Source organism: Tiliqua scincoides, chromosome 5 (genome assembly GCF_035046505.1).
Source record: "Tiliqua scincoides isolate rTilSci1 chromosome 5, rTilSci1.hap2, whole genome shotgun sequence".
Lineage (NCBI taxonomy): Eukaryota > Metazoa > Chordata > Lepidosauria > Squamata > Scincidae > Tiliqua > Tiliqua scincoides.
In genome coordinates this window covers 113,266,249-113,283,566 of record NC_089825.1, presented here as the reverse complement: position 1 = coordinate 113,283,566, position 17,318 = coordinate 113,266,249, and the positions used below count along the sequence as shown (strand labels likewise).

The 17,318-nt window shown below is 44.1% G+C and overlaps 1 protein-coding gene across 1 annotated transcript; it reads right to left on the bottom strand.

Annotated features, from left to right (window-relative positions):
* Window positions 1-314: 314 nt before the first annotated feature.
* LOC136653210 (vomeronasal type-2 receptor 26-like) lies at window positions 315-16,105 on the bottom strand. Its single transcript, XM_066630118.1, has 9 exons — window positions 16,005-16,105; window positions 15,667-15,831; window positions 14,318-14,609; window positions 11,707-12,540; window positions 9,337-9,564; window positions 8,635-8,761; window positions 7,183-7,989; window positions 911-1,036; window positions 315-457 (listed from the first exon to the last, which is right to left on the bottom strand). The coding sequence occupies exons 1-9, from the start codon at window positions 16,103-16,105 to the stop codon at window positions 315-317; spliced, it is 2,823 nt and encodes a 940-aa protein (XP_066486215.1).
* Between the last annotated feature and the right edge of the window lie 1,213 nt (window positions 16,106-17,318).

The window sequence follows — 17,318 nt, the reverse complement described above, 5'->3', positions numbered from 1 at the left end:
GGACCTATACTGTTTGACATACTGTGCTGATTTACCATTTGGGTTCTGTGCACCTCCAGCTTGCTGTTAGGTGTAGGGCTTGGGGATGTGTTCAGGCAGAAACTCAACATGTGTAGCTTTACAAAACCCTTTCTGCATATGTGGCAAATGGATGCCTGCCTTTTCCTTCCAGGCAAGGAATAGCCTCCCCCCCCCCCAATGATTTCATGTTGTTTCATAAATGTCTGAAAAGCTACATTGTCCCTCGTCTGCAAGTACTTCATTCAGCCTGCGCACCTGAGCCAGGCACTTCAGTAAAGGACATACCAAAGTGGTCAAACCCGTTTCATGCAGCCAGCCGAATCACATTCATGATGCCTGCTGAGGGCTGGGAGTGGTGGCATTGAGCAGGTACTGATGCCATTGAGCAGGTCATAACCAGAAATAAGCACTTTCTTCTCACTTAGGGACTCAGTAGCTGCAAATGTCAGAAGCGAAAATATGCAAATCTTGGTAACTTCAAGTTATGGGAAAGTCCAGTTATCACGGGGGCTGCCCTTTCAGCAGTGACACCTCAGCTGGGAGCATCTGACTGTGGTGCTGGGGGAGCCCAAGAGCTGTAGAAAGAGTTTCCATGGGCCAGATGTGTTACTCACAAGTCCCAGTCACCCCCCCGCCCCGAAATTACACATTTTCGGCACTCAGGTCAGACTCGAGTTCTCAACACTGATTTATTGGACCTACACCCTGTATTTTTCCAAAGTCTTTGTTTAGTTCCCCTTTCCAGGAAGCCAGTCATTCAATTCCCTGATTGATTGTTGTCTCTTGAGCTGATGACAGATTTACTTACTTCCTGATTCCCATTCAGACTTCAGGGACTCTTATACATATGAAAGCAGTGCCCCAAGCACCCAGCAATCAAATTCAGTACCCAGCCACCCAAAAATGTCATTTTCAATGTGGAGTCTTAAGGTGATATTAGGCAAATTTGTGGGGTTCTCATTGATCTCTTTGACACCATATACCAAGAACAGCCTGGTAATTCCTTGGTACTGCACTGAAAAGGGAAAGTACATGCTTGATTAGATCGTCATACCGTGTGAGATGAGAAAGGAAGCCAAAGCTTCACTGTGTAGGCAACATCTGGTGACTGAGGATTCTGTGATTCACAGAATATCCAGTCTAAAAACTCCATTGGAAAATGGAAGTTTAGATTCGCCTGCCCATGTAAACCACCTTGAATGCTGTCTCAACGTCAGAGCAAAGTGTTACATAAACACCAAAATATAAATAAGTAATTAAGTAAATAAATAAATAGTGGAGGTCCATGGACATTTGCTATCTGTAGGTGTAATCAGTTGATCTTGTCGTTCAGTTTAGGAAAAAGATCAGTTTAGGAAAAAGATTTATTTATTTATTTATTTATTTATTTATTTATTTATTTATTTATTTATTTATTTATTTATGAGATTTATATCCTGCCTTTATGTTCAGTGAGGACACTCAAGGCGGCTCACAATTAAAAACATATTAAAAAATAACATACATATATAAAGACATTAAAAAAATAAAACACAATAAAAGCCTGGATCCCAAAATAAAATCCATTCAAAAAGTGCCATGCCCCCTAGTGTCAGCATAAAAGGACTCCCTAAATAAAAAAGTCTTAAGCCCCCGCCAAAAGGACACTAAAGAGGGAGCTGTTCACAATTCCAGGAGGAGGGAGTTCCACAAATGGGGAGCCACCACCAAGAAGGCCCTCTTTCTTGTCTCCATCCCCCTCACCTCCGCTAGTGGTAGCACAGTCAGGAAGGCCCCCTCTGATGACCTGAGAGGATGGGTCGGATTATATGGAAGGAGGCGATCCCTCAAATACCCTGAACCTGAGCCTTATAGGGCTTTAAAAGTCAAAAATAGCACTTTGAATTCAGCCCGGAAACGAACTGGTAGCTGAAGCAGCGACCCGACAGAGTTGAAGCAATGAGCCCCAACAACCGCACGGGCTGCCGTGTTCTGCACTCATTGCAGTTAGTGGACCAACTCCAGAGGCAGCCCCACATAGAGCACGTTGCAGTAATCTAATCTGGATATCACTAGGGCATGGGTCACTGTGGCCAGGTCTTTAAAGCCTTAAACGGCTTGGGACCAGTGTATTTGAGAGACCACTTTCTTCCATATAGTCCGGCCCGTCCTCTTCAGTCATGGGGGGCCCTGTTGGTTGTGCTGCCATTGAGAGAGGTGAGGGGGATGGCGGCCAGAAACAGGGCCTTCTCAGTGGTGGCTCCTGTACGGTTGAACCCCTTTGAGGTTCAAACAGCTCCTTCATTATTAACTTTCCGGCGAGGCCTGAAGACTTTCTTATTTCAGAAAGCATTCAGTGCCTGTTAGAGGGCATGATGGCTGCTTTTGAATAATTGCTTTTAAATTGCTCATTTTATTGCTGCTGGTCTTGCTGTTTTATTATTTATTTTATTATTATTATATTTCATAATATTATATTTCATATATTTCATAATTCTATGTATTTTTAATGTATTTTATGTCTTTTTAAGTGTGGTCAGCCATCTTGGGTGCCCTTCGGGGAGAAAGGAGGATTACAAAAGCAATAAATAATAAAAATAAGATAAATAATAATAAAAATAAGAACCATGTCTACTTGGAAGGAAGTTCCACTGTATTCAGTGGTGCTTACTGACAGATATGTATAGCCTACACAGTAAAGGATTGCAACATTTAAAGATGCAATCAAATTAAATGAAACTAACCAACCCATAAAGGAAAATGCATAAAGGCATCCGTGGAGGAAGAGAGAGAGGAGCTGATGTGGAAGGAATGGATGAAATGTCTGGGAAAATGTACACTCTCTCCCCAAGAGTTTGGAAACCCCTGTCCTAAGCCCTTATAAGAGAGGTCTTCCACTAGAACTCTCTCTCTCTCTCTCTCTCTCTCTCTCTCTCTCCCTCTGCTCTACAGGACAGGTAACTATTGATGAAAAGATTTCCAGATTCTTGTCACTGACGCAATGCCAAACAGTCACAGACCTTTTAAAAGCTTTTTATCAGGCTTTATTTACAGCTATTTACAGTTTAATTTTCAGTTTGGATACAGACATTTACTCCCTGCTTCTTTCCTAGTTTCTCAGAGAACCACACCCAGAACCTCATATTAGTACCTTGAGACAAACAAGTTACCCATGTGACACTGCATGTCACTTCCACCTCCTTATTGGGCATACTATGACACTGGTGCATGGTTCCAGCCCTAACTAGGAAGTTATTTTACCCTTCTAAGGAAAAGTTCTTGGCCTACAACTTGCTTACACAAGACCCTGGAATTTCCCTTTGGGGAAAGCTATGATGTGCACGTTCTCTTTGTGCAGGTCACTTTGACATAATGGCTAACCTGTTTTTAAGAGAAACACAAGTCTTTTCTTGGCTCCTATTTCAGTTATTTTTCTCAACAAGAGAAATTAGGTTAACCCTCTAAAATCTCTATCACTATATAATTGAACTTGCAAACCTTTTACTATCTCTTCTCCCGTCTCCCAATTCTCTTTGTCTTTAGTGCCTAGCAGCTGGGGTAGAAGGACAGGGTCCCCTAACATCTTTCCCTACAACCTTCTTCCTTTATCAGATTTCTTCCGGGTGCCCCAGACACACTTCACATGCAACCATCATGAAAGCTAGGTAGATTGTATTCAATGATGCAATAATTCAATAATTCAGTTATGTGATATACTGTTGTCCATTCCAGAGCAGTATGTTAGTAAATGTGTGGGCAGAAATTGAACATGTGCAGGTTTCAGAACAAATTGCTACATACCTGCCCCCCCCCAACATTTCAGTCTAATAAATCCACATAGGGTCCTTCCTGTTAAGCATTGTTGTGCATCACAATACTTCAGTGTGTCATTGTATAGCTTCATCTGTTTCTCCATCCTCTGCCCTCAGCAGGGATACCACAAGAGGGGTGCACTCCAATTGGTGTCTGGGTACTTCTTGGCCCCAGGGAAAGAGGAGTAGAAATGGGGTGGGGAGATTGCTGGCCCACCAACCAAGATTCCCCAATCCAGGTCTCAGAGTTCAGCAGTTGAGAGAGGGTTGCTTCACCCATTTTCTTCTGCTGCTTCCTCCTCCATCTGTCTCCTAGCTGCTTCCCTAGCTTGCCCCAGTTCCAAAGGAGAAGCCACAGAGCTGCCTTCTGGTAACCTGTCCAGAAACCTAAGCTATTCATGGTCTCTGAAGCAGGAGTCCATTTTTAAGAGCCTTTAATTATAATATGCAGGGCTTTTTTTCTAATAGAACGCACTGGAACAGCGTTCCGGCACCTTTTTTATGCAGTCCCCTGCAGTGCCGCACTGCCCTCTGGGCTTGGCCTGCTTTCCTGCATGCAGCAAGGAGCTCCTCCGACCTGGGCCACTTGCCCTGTGGAACGACAGTTGCCTTGATCTCCCCTCAGCAGCGAGGCAGCTGCAAGCAGGCCTGCTAATGAGCCCATTACCTGGTCCCTCCTCCTTCTCTATTCAGCTCCTGCGGGCTCCTGGCGCATGTTTGGGCTTCCACGCCTCCAGCCAATGGCAGGGAAAGGCTGGGGCAAAAGCACACTGGAGCAAGGAGGCAGCAGCAGAGCATCTCTCTGCGCCAGGTAGGAGTCAGAAAAGGCTCCCGCGCACCAGGGGCTTCCACGCAACGGTGCGGGGACCTCTACAAGGAGGTCTGGAAGGGGCGGCCAGAGGCTGCAGCCTTGGGCTGCTGAGGCGGAAGGGCTCAGCTGGGGGGCTTGCTCCCGGGTAAAGGAGACTGGGCAGGAGCCCCTCGGCCTGGAGGGGACGGAATGGGAGCTCTGGTTTGTGGTGGGAAGAGGGGAAGATGTGCCCCCCACCTCAGGTGGGTGGGAAGCCTGGCTCCCCTCCGCAAGACACGTGTGGCTGGGGTGGAGAGGGGCTTTGGGGTGCCAGAGTGCCTCTTTTCTGGGGATGCAACGCACGGGCATGGGGGCTTATGGCACAAGCCTAAGCAGGTCTACTCAGAAGTAAGTCCTATTTTGTTCAGTGGGGCTTACTCTCAGGAAAGCATGGTTCGGATTGCAGCCTTACAACCCAATCCTATCCACACTTTCCTGGGAGTAAGCCCCTTTGACTCTAGTGGGACTTACTTCTAAGTAGACATGCTTAGGATTGGGCTGTCAGAGTCGTGGGGAGCGAGGGCTGCCTGGAGACCCCGCACCTCCCACCCTGCAATTTGTCCTTTTTCCTCATCCACGAGGGGGAGGGGGGTGCCCTCCCTTGAGATACTCAGTGGTCAGGAAAATGCTCTCTGAGCCTGTTGAGGGGCATTTTAAAATGTAGGAAAGAAGATTGGAGTTAATGCCCTCAGAAAAGGGGGGGGCAAGGCTCAGTGCTGGCATTAATTAAGTTCTAGGCTTCCTTCCAAGCAAATGTGTTTGGGATTGGGGTGTGACTTGGAGCTGGTTCACACATGTGACAGCAGCAAGCTTTCTAGATGCAGGGTGACCAGGTGTCCTCTTTTTTTCCAGGACATGTACTCTTTTTTAGCTCTGTGTCCTGGAAAATAATTTAAATCTCCTCCTTTTCCCTGTGAGCAGACTCTTACAGACAGCACATAGCCTTCTTGTCATCAATAAGTTATATGTAATAAATTATATATAACATAGTTTTAAATTTAATAAGTAATATAGTATTTAAATTAATCCCATGAAATCAAAATATGAGTGTTTTTAAGTTATGAAGTTATGAATCAAAAATCATGTGGCCTCACACCCTCTATTGGTTCAAGATGAGTTGTAAAATAGATTATATCCTGGTATTATATAATTTACCTATTTTACAACTCATCTTTTGTGTTTATTCTTCTGCTCCCCCCTTGTGTGCTTATATTGCACATTCATTGTTATCTGATCACATATTTCTCTTTTTTTTTTCACCAATCATGTTTCAATGTCTTGAGCCAATAGAGGGTGTGTGACCACATGGTTTTTGATCCATAACTTGTTTATTAATCAATTATTTAACCCATCTTTTGTGCCCCCTCTCCCCTGTGTGCTATTTGATTTGGGTTCAAACAAATCTGTAGAGTGATTCTATGTAATCATTTTTTTTTATATTTTGCTTTCATCAATTGTTTTAACCAATATTTATTAAATGTTTTAAAAGTTTTAATTAAATTTTTTGGTTGTTACATATTTGCAAATACATGCAACAAGCCTTGATATAGTTCTTGGTGTGCGCTTCCAAGCTGGTCTGTCTCTTTTTGTTCTTCTCTCTTGAAGATCTTCCCTCATTTTCTAGTTCTTAAGTAGTTGGGAAATGGGGATTTAAAGAGAGGGAAATGAAATGAATACATAATTCATTTGAAAAGAGTAAAGAAGTACCTTGCAAAAACCATGTTCATCTTTAGGGGGGAAGCACATAAAAAATATGTAAACAGAATTTATAAGTGTTGTTTTCTAGCTGATATTATTAGTATTATATTATGGGTTATTAAAAAGTAAATGGGAATACTTCTTATAAAACCATGTAGTGTGGTGGTGTGGGGGGTGTAAAAATACAGAGTGACATATCATATATGAATAGTGGTGAGTGTGACAAGGATTTGCTTTCTTTTATTGTGGTTACAGGATTGTGTTTCAGGACACTTGCTATAATCTAGGATGGTCTTTGGTGTTAAAGTTAAATTGTTAAACTGAAAGGTGCATTTTTACAGTTCGCCTGGGGGCGCCGAACACCCTAGCACCCTAAAAGTAACTCTGTATGTGTTAATCATGTGTTGTCTAGTTGTATCTTATTACCTATTTCTCCAATAAAAAATGGCTTATAAATAAATAAATAAATAAATAAATAAATAAAGGATTAACAAGTTGTGAGTTCCTGCACCTTTTTATTTTTTTAATACAAAGAAAGCAATGATAATATGTATTGTTAGGCTAAAAGAGGGGGAGAATCTTGTATCATGTCCTGAGTTTCATGGAGGAAGTGTATGATAGAAAAAGAAGTACTACTACTACTACTACTACTACTACTACTACTACTACTACTTTTAAAATTGCTTCAGCATTTAAAAAAAAAAGGAAATGAGTAAGAATTCTATCCCACTAGCTTAAATCGTGTGAGATGCTCCTTCCTGTTTAACTCTGGTCTTAGCAGAATTATATAACATTTGGGGGCAAAGATACAACCAAGCAAACCAGCACCAGACGCCAAGATGGAGAAGATCTCCACGGTGACCATGTACTTTCCTTTGGTGCTCAGGTAAGCTGGAACAAAAGATACCCAAACAGTGCAAAAAACCAGCATGCTGAAGGTGATGAACTTGGCTTCGTTGAACGTGCTGGGCAGCTTCCGAGCAAAGAAAGCCACAATGAAGCTGACGAGAGCCATGATGCCCAGGAAGCCCAGAACACAAGAAAAGAGGACAGACGAGCCTTCATTGCATTCCAGCACAATGTCTTCTGCCAGAGAATGCAGGTCCAAAGCAGGGAAGGGAGGACTTGTGCAGAGCCACACCGTGCACAGAGTTATTTGAATGATGGAACAAGAGAGGACAACAGAGAGTGTGAGTCTCTTCCCCAGCCACAGTCTCATTCTGGATCCTGGCCTGGTAGCCATGAAAGCAAGAACCACTGTGATGGTTTTGGCCAGTACAGAAGAAAGCGCCAAGGAAAAGGTTACTGCAAAAGCAGGTTGTCGTAGGAAGCAGATGATCGACTGAGGCTGGCCAATGAATAGAAAACAGCAGAGAAAGCAGACCAAGAGGGAGACGAGTAGAGAATAGGTGAGATCCCGATTGTTGGCTTTGACGATGGGAGTGTTCTGGTGCTGGATGAAGATTCCTAGCACCATAACTGTGGCCAAAGAAAGAGACAGTGCCAAGACAGCCTTGGTGATCCCCAAAGGTTCTTCGTAAGACAGGTAGTTTAGACCCTTGGGAAGGCATTGATCTTTGTCCCTGTTTGGATATTGATCTTCTTGGCACTGGAAACAGCTTTCCATGTCTGAAAGAAGGAAAAGAGGCTGTTTGAGTTTCTCAGATATACAATAATTGCTCCTCTGCTGCAGATTATCTTCTACCTAAAGAAATGAGCCCTTATAGACAGGCAGCCCAATTCCAGTCATTGGGGTCCACTGGCATCCAGAATTGTTGGGAGCCACTAATGTGCATGCCTTTCTGTTACACATTTGTGGCAGGGACTCAACAGTGTGCAACCGTGATCTGGCTTTGGTGCCACCATAAATGGCCCTGTACTGCCTGAATTTGAGTTGTCACAGTGCAATAGGATTGGGTTCTGAGACCTAATATTTTGCAAACTGACCTACTATTTCCAAAGCAAGAGCAGTGAATTTGTAAAGAATTTTTTTCCGCCTCACAGTTTCTCTCTGTCATTATCCAGGGCAGGGGTGGGCAAACTTTCAACTTTCGGTGTCCTGGACCTTCAACCATTCTGTAGAAGAGAGAATTTCAGCAGGTGCAGCTTGAAATTCCCTCTTCTATTCAATTGTTAAAGGTCCAGGACACCTAAAATGGAACATGTGCCCACCCTTGATCTCAGGTACTCAATGGTTAGATTGGTCCAGACGATGTGGAGCAGTAGGAATTTCTTCTCCGGTTGAGTTAGGAGGTTGTTCTCTATACTGCACACCTTTTTGGTTAGAAATCTTCCCTTCTGGACACGGAGGACAATCATAGCAACAAAATGGCATCCTTTCTTCCTTTTGTTTGCTGTGGCCTGGCTGACAGTGGTCACTGCATAATGAGGAAGGAGGCACCTGTGCACACAAAAGAAAACAAAAACAAAACAGAAGAGGAGAAGGCTGTTCCAGTCTTATAAAGTTATCATACACCTGGGAGAGTGAGCAGCACATATGTAGGCCACATATGACGAAGAAATATAATGACCACTTAGTTACATTCAAATGGGGCCTTGTGCTGCTGGAACGAGTATACTTGCCACAGTGCCCTTTGTGGCTGTCACCAAATGTAACATGCCATTCAGTATGGCTGGGCCACAACTTGCAGCAGCAGCCACATACCAGGGGCTAGAGAAGGAGCCTTGGCTCCAAGAAGTCTGCACTAGTGAAGCAGGAGGCAAGAGGGTTGGTTGATGGGAACCCTGTCCTTAACAGTTGTTTTATATTTTGAAAGCACTGGAACAGGAACGCACTTTAGGATACAGGTCAACTTGCATGGTGAAACAGAGAAAGATTATCAATGTACGAATGACATTTTACCTGTATGGAGGAGACCCTTTTCACAGTGAAACTGTTTTTGTTTTAAGAGACCTTATTAATATTAGGGAACATTTTCCACTTAACTTTGTCCTGAAAGAGCTTCATTCACCTACCTCCTGGTCAAAGCAGCTGTGCCATTTGATACTGTCCACGTTAATGGTCAACTCCTTGCCCAACAAAGTCTGAGGATCCACTCTTCCTACTTTCACTCCCAAGAAGGATTGGTTTGGAAAAACAACCCAGTTGATAAGATCAAGTCCAGCTGCAAATTTGCCCTCCTGATCCAAAGAAACCTTCTCTCCCACACTCTTATTAAATGACATCTTCAGGAAAGGGTGAAGCTGAAGAGGAAGAATGATCCTTTTTTTAAAAAAAGCAACGAGATTGACAGCAAATCCTATTGAACTCCTCCCCCCCACCAGTGGAACCATGCAGGTGGAGTTTGTGCTGCACCCTCATGGAAGGTTGTCCCAGTGGTCTCCATTTATTCCCTTGCCTAGGTGAGTTAGGCCTCCACTTCTGTGATGGGTCTAATCAGTCCTGCCCAAGCCATTTTACTGGCTCAAGTGCATGAAAACCAAGGACGGTGGATCGAGGTTTGGAAGAAGCAACTTCATCACATTGTAGGAAGGAAGGAGGCCTTTTTTTCTTGTCCCTCTCACCCTGATATGCTCCAAAGCCTACACTGTATTGGGGATGGCAGCAAAGAAAGAATATTTCTTGACCGTCATGGGTAACCTGATCCTCTGCTGCCCCACTGCCAGCCCTGCACCTGCAGCACCCGTGTGGGTGTCACAAACATGCCATCAAGCACATTTGTGCCTCTCAGACAGTAAGCCGGGAGGAGTGTGCTGCCCCCTCAGTGTCACAATGGGAGCTCCAGCTGCTGGTGCAGGTATGCACTGAGAGATGTGGGATCAGGGGGAAGGTATCAGGAGGGCATTCCTGGGCAGAGGGAGGACAGAGAGAAGGCAGAAGAGGGACAGGTGTAGGAGGGGTGGAACTGGCAGAGGCTCCTATGTTGGGCTCAAAATCCAACATGGGGCTTCTCGAGTGTGAACCAGTGGAATAGTTGTTGCATATGTGAGTAGCTCTATTGAGCAGGCAGGGGCCTTACTCAAGGTAAACATATAAGTAAGAACATAAGAATATAAGAACAGCCCCGCTGGATCTGGCCATAGGCCCATCTAGTCCAGCTTCCTGTATCTCACAGTGGCCCACCAAATGCCCCAGGGAGCACACCAGATAACAAGAGACCTGCAAGCTGGTGCCCTCCCTTGCATCTGACCTAAGCCATTTCTAAAATCAGAAGTGTCCTTACTCCGAGGAGATCTCCAACCAGCTCAATTTCACACAAGATGCAGCAGTGGGATTATGACACCACTGCTCCTGTGCTGGTTAAGATTCAGCCATGAGTCTGCATAGAGTTTTCCAACACAGATTTCTTCTGAGTTGTCCAGACTCTACTTTATTTGGTTTCCCAACATGAACCTGGCTGAGTGTGGCAGCTGAGGGCCCAAATCCATCCAATATTCCTTTGCCAGTGCAGCCATGCCAATGGGGCATGCCCTGCAACCTGTGGTGGGGAGCCAGTCACAGAGGCCTCCTCAAGGTATTGGAATATTTGTTCCCTTACCTCAGGGCTGTATTGCGGTTGCAGTGGTGCTGGAAAGTTGGATAAGGTTGGGCCCTCAGTTGCTTCCTGAGATGAATTAGGTATGCACTTTGCAGATAAGACTCTGTACACGCACCAAAATTTAGACTTTTGTCCTATTAAAATGGATTCATTTCATCTTCTAGACTTTGAGGCTGTGGATAATATTGTTTGGAATGTTCATGTTTAATTATATCATTATTGTGTTTTAATGCATATGATAGCAGTGGGTTTAGTTTGATTGCTGTTTATGCAATCCCATTCACAGGTCTAGGATTATGAATTTTAACCCGTGAAGTCACCAGCAAGATGGCCAGGTTACAGCAAAACTACTACTCTCGCTTGCTGAGGGAGAATCAGCATGGCTTCTATAAGTGTAAGTCACCAGCAAGATGGCCAATTTTGTAGGAGAGCCTGCATCGACAAGTATGCTCTCTATGCCTTTGTAATACTACAGTGGCTTGACTGCTTCTTTTGGACCAAACAGTTCCCCCTCGCCGAATGGCTCTCTCTCCCTCTCCCTCTCCCTCCCTCTCCCCCCGTCTCTCTCTCTCTCTCTCTCTCTCTCTCTCTCTCTCTGTTTACATGATTTTACATATTGCTGCTTATGTGGCACTTTAACAATGGAGCTTTGTAAACTGTCTTGGGTATTTGCTACAGCATGGAAAAAGCAGGATATAAATTTTTCAAATCAAAATAAACAATTAAACAATACTGGTTTTCAACATTGTAAGACTCTTTGTGCATCTTTATTCAAAGGGACGAATGTGTTTAAAAAATAAAATAAAATAGCAAAAGAGTGCCATAGCTGTGTAGATGGAAAACGTACCTCCCAAGGTTGCAGAGTTGGAGGTTCCAGTTTGTCTCCATTCACCTTTGGCCTGGTTCTGGACATGTGCATTGCATGTAAAGCATGTGCAATGGCATAGGCAGCGCTGTAGATGCTGTAGCTTTGACGGGTTGTGCTCATATCCACCAGTGTCTCAGGAATATCCTCCAGCTTTGACTCAGAGCAGCTTTCATTGTTTTCTTGACCCTCCTTGAAGTTTGGCAAGGAACAGTTGGAGACCCCTTCTAAAAAGTCTGTCATTGAGAACTGTTCTTTTTCCCATTCTGAATGTAGCCTCTGGAGGACCTTTTGGAACTCCGGCATTTCCGCAGAGTGGACTGCAAAAGAGAAGGAACCATGGAAGTTTTTTTTACTCGAAGCCTGGATTATTAACTGTGATGAAGAATCCCAGTGGGCAGTCATGATCCACACCTTGCCAATAGAGATGGTTTCCACAAGTAGGAATGTCTGGAATATACCCATGGTCTGTATATCTGCATGTATGATGCAGACAGTTGCTTTGGTGTTTGTTAGAGAAGAGATTATATCCCACATACCTTCATCACTGATAGTAATCAAAAGAAGTTCACTGCCTAGTACTGTTTTTGTGAAGGCGACACAGATGCCATGCTGGGAAAGCTTTGCTGTCAGCGTCTCTGTGAATGTTTGTCCTATTTCAGATTCAGACCCAATGATCCCAACCCAGTTCCACTGGAAATGCAGGAGTAATTGAACAATCCCGTTATACTGGTATTGAGCACTGGGCATGATGTTGTAAAAGGTAGAGGTCTGGGTCCCACCACGTTTCCATGTAGCAAACGTGCCATAAGCAACCTTTAAATAAAGCACATTTTAAACATCTGCTAAGGATATTATGGGTCCATGAACATCTGCCTGTATGATGGCTTGGAACGTTCGGAGAAAGGGGGCGCAAGGCACTTCCATTTGCAGGAGGTGCTTTGTCCTGCTATTTCCAAGCGCATCAAGCCTTGGGGAGCGCTGCGGTGGGCTGTGCAGGGCTCCCCACACCTCCTGCAGCATGCTGCAGCCCTGCCTTCATAAAGTCACCAGCACTCCCCTCTCACCCCTTAGAGACGCGATCCTGGGGATCACGTCGCTGCCCTAGCCCGCCCCCACAAAGATTTATTGAGGATGTAAAACTCCTTCAGAGTCTGAGAAGCATTGCGCTAGACAACCTCAGGTTGTTTAGAGATAAACAAATGATAAAGTGCAACCATTTGCTTTAAAGATCTGAAATCAGCATGTAATGCCTCATACCCCAATCCTGAGCTGTGTGGGGCTGTAGCGACGCTGAAAATGGCTGCTGCTCCATCCTCCTTGGACTTTCGTCCCCTCCCCCCAGGTACAGAGAGTAGCCCTGCAATGAGGATTCACCGCCAACCAAAAAGTAGGTGGTGAATTAAGAACCTCCGTGTAGGGAGGTGAGCCCAACATGGAGGCTCTGAATCCAGTGGAGCAAAGGTCTCGCCTCCCTCTTTCCCAGCTCCCTCCTCTCCACCCTCTCCCCACCTCCCCCATAACACCTCCTTTTCACCCTCACCCCCCTCTACCTCAGCCCTCCCCAGAACGCCTCATCTCCCCCTCCCCCATGCCTCTACTTTCCTTTCCACAATGACCGAGCGGCAGAGCTCTTATGGCATGTTTGTGACAATGTGCACTGGCAGTAAGTCAGCACACACTGTTCAGGATTGGGCCCTCAGTTTGCTCCAGTAAGTCAGCAAACACTGGTCAGGATTGCGCCCTCATTCTTTTATTCATTTAATTATACATAGTAATTATTGTTTAGGGAACTGATATCATCAAGCATGAGAAACTTAAAAATAATACAACTGGAAATTACCAATGACTTTAAAAGGTTTTACAAACCAAGTTAGATGGTGGTGATCTAATTAGAGCAATTAACACTTGGGTTGTCTCAGTTCTAGGCTATACTGCTGGCATTATTGATTGAAAGCAGGTACAATTGGAAGCAATAGACCAAAAGGATCAGCAGATTAGGACAATGCACCACTCCCTACAACCTAGAAGTGATGCTTTACCTTCCCAAAAAATCAGGTGGGAGAGGTCTTTTACAAGCTAAATAGACCTTATAAAAATTGAGGAAGAAAAACTAGAACCAGATGATCAAGTAGAGCGAAAAAGGACTACTGGTTGAAATCCCCAAATGTAACCTATTGAAAGTGACAGAATGTAAAGAAGACCACAAAAAAAGACTGAGGTTCAAACCCGCCTAGAAAACTGGAAAGAAAAACCACTTCATGGGCAATATTTTAAGATGTCGATAATAAAAGTGATAAAACCCTTGGAAATGGCTGCAAAATGAAGAAAGAATGGATGATTTCATCCTAGCTGCACAGGAGTAGGCACTTGCAACAAATAATATCAAAGCAAAGATTCAGAAGACCAATGACAACAGCAAATGCCGACTTTGTAAGATGAAGGATGACTCTGAGAACCATCTGGTCAGTGCCTGTAGTAAGATAGCCCAAACTGACTATAAAGAATGTCACGAATGAGTTGCACTTATGGTTCACTGGAACATTTGCAAACAACACAATTTCCCTTCACTCCAAAATTCCTGGGATCTTACCTGTGGAATCCTGTAGATGCTTAAAATGGTGTCCATCAAGAGGGAACTTCTTGTGTCAGATCCCCCAATGACAGCTATTAGATTTTTACGGATGCCACACTTGTAATTGGGGATGACATTTTCCTCATCAGACAGAAGTTTCAGGGTATTCTGATAAATCATCCTTTCATCAAAAAAGCCATTTTCAACTTGGAGCCCCAAGCTGATATTTGGCAAAATTGTGGGGTTGTCATTGATCTCTTTGACAGCATATACCAAGGAGAGGACAGCCTGGTAATTCCTTGGTACTGTACTGAAAGGGAAAGTACATGCTTGATTTAGATCACATACTGTGTGAGAAGAGAAGGGAAGCCAAGCCTGTAGGAGGGTAAAGGGTTATTATACCCATCTTTGGTGGGAATGTTCTAAGGTTATTGATTTTTGGCAATTCATATTTGAAAAGGTGGAGGAATTATGTAACCTTAAGTTGGAGCTCTCTGGGAAAATATTATTCATGGGAGTTTTGGGAAATAATAAAGAAAAAAAAAACATAATCAGGATTTATTCAAAGCTATGATTCTAGCTATCCAAGCAGTTATAACATATGGGTGGAAAGATGCATCAAAATGGACTGAGGAAAATGGAATTGGTATCTATATGAATGGATACAATCAGACATAGTACGGTATCAATATTGAAACAGAATAAGTCATGGGACGATAAGAAAACCGAGATAAAAAAGAAATGGTTGAGATATATAAGATGGGTAAAGGCAGGGGGGGGCAATACTGTTATAATGGATAAAATCCAAAAGGTGTGCTTATGGCTGCAGATATAAATACTTAATGTTAATGGTCACTCTTCAAGGCGGGAGGGAAAAAAGGGGGAAAATATTGTTGATGTATGATTACGTAAATATAAGTAGAATGTATTCATTAATATTATACATCAATAAATAAATAAAATTTAAAAAAAGGACAGGACAGTCTGGTAATTTCTTGGTATTACACTGCAAAGGGAAAGTACATGCTTGATTTGGATCATCATACTGTGTGAGATGAGCAGGGAAGCCAAAGCCTCACTGTGTAGGCAACACCTGGTGACTGAGGATTCTGTGATTCGCATAATATAGTTGTAAAAACTCCATTGGAAAATGGTAGTTTAGATTAGCCTGCCCATGTAAGCCACCTTGAATGCTATCTCACCATCAGAGAAAAGTGTTACATAAACACCAAAATATAAATAAATAAATAAATAAATAAATAAATAAATAAATAAATAAATAAATATTGGAGGTCCATGGACATTTTCTGTCTGTAGGTCTAATCAGTTGATCTTGTCGTTCAGCTTAGGAAAAAAGATATCCTTACCCAGGCAGTTCCATACGCCGTATTCTGGGAAGTTCACTGAAGTCTCCAGGGTTAATATCCAGGATGAGCTGAGATGCCATCCCACCAATGAGAAGATCCCCTGCCTGGTAATGCTCAGGTGGGCACTGCAAGTGATTGCCCATGTGGCACATGGCAATGTGTGCTCTGCAGTGAATGTGAAAGAGCAGGAACACAAATGCCACCGCAAGACTGAGAGCAAACGTACTGAAGCTGCAATCTCCCTTTATCATATTGTCCCTTTCTGTGAGGCAGCGTCCAGCAGGAGTCAAAAGAGGGGGCCCAGAATTGTCCTGGGACCTTCCACTTTCCAATCTCACCCAGACTCACTGCCCACGCGGGATGCTGGGAGCATTACTGTGGGCATATGGCAGTAACCGCTGCCACAAGCCACGCACACCAGGCCCAGGAATGCATACATTCCTTAACAGTATCACATCTGGGAGGGAACTGACCAGTGTCACATCATTAGCTCTTTGACTTGTGAATCTATTAACCATGAAGGAGTGTAGAGGAGCTCAGCGACAGAGCTGTATCCCTGCATCTGCTGCAGAAGTTGGTGTACACAGGAGACTCTCCATTCTAGTGTGAGCCTCAATACAATGATAACCATCTCCTGCATTGAATTTCTATATTTGAAAGAGTTTGGAGAGCCTTAGGAGGGTGTTTGGTTTTCCGTATCTAGCTACCAACCTGGGCAAGCAGGTAGCCCTGAGCTCTGCATTGGGAAGACTGGTAGACTCAAAAGACTATTCTGGCTGTCGCCACTTTCCCCCTGCCTGTTTTGCCCCTGTTCTGCCCACCCCCATCGCCACCCCTAGACTCTATTACTCCTCCTCCCTGGTTGGAAAGGGGCCCAAAAGAAACTTTGTAGTGCCTGATAAAATTCCTTGCAGAGGCCCTGCCTGCCAGTTGCTCATCTAATGAAGATAAAAAAAAAGCTTACAGATCAGCCTGACAACCTCATCTATTTACACTGCCCCTTATGTTCAATACAGGATGCAGCTTATATCCACTTTCCAACTTGATTCTGAAGAGCGATCAGAGTCTCTGAAAAATACTCTGGACTCTGGGGGGGTCTGAATTGTAGTGCTTTGACTTATTGATATGGTTCACATTTCCCTAAGGTAATAAGGTTCAAACTGTAGAAAATATTTGTGCCTGTGCTAAGAGTTCTACACAACCAAAGTAACGCCATCTTAACATCAGCTCATTGTCCCTGCATTTGGGCTTGTAGATGTTGTAGGCTAAAAGTTGTAAGCCACCCTCACCCAGTGACTTAGTGTCTTTGTCCTAGAGATAACAGGAGCTAGTCTGCACAAACAATACTTCAGAGCAAGGGGAACCTGTGTCTGAATGCCTGTGGTTTCCTTATCTTTCCAGTGCAGTTCAGCTTACTATGGTAAAGGGTGGAGCGGCAGGCCATGGGTAGGGAACTGAGCAGTGAAAGTGGAAAGTTACTGGACCCTTGTCTTCTTTACTTTGCTAGCCGCACATAGTTGGCAACCTTCAGTCTCGAAAGACTATGGTATAAGCCTACAGCATCCGGTATTCCCATGCAGTCTCCCATCCAAATACTAACCAGGCCTGACCCTGCTTAGCTTCCGAGATCAGACAAGATTGGGCATGTGCAG

What these genes read in the sequence shown, in the direction of transcription:
- LOC136653210 (XM_066630118.1), bottom strand. Translation starts at nt 16,105, where the DNA reads ATGTATGCATTCCTGGGCCTGGTGTGCGTGGCTTGTGGCAGCGGTTAC. An exon ending in GCATCTACAGGATTCCACAG is followed by an intron (nt 12,541 to 14,317) that starts GTAAGATCCCAG and finishes CTTTATTTAAAG; the next exon opens with GTTGCTTATGGCACGTTTGC. An exon ending in ACAGCTGCTTTGACCAGGAG is followed by an intron (nt 8,762 to 9,336) that starts GTAGGTGAATGA and finishes TTGTGTGCACAG; the next exon opens with GTGCCTCCTTCCTCATTATG.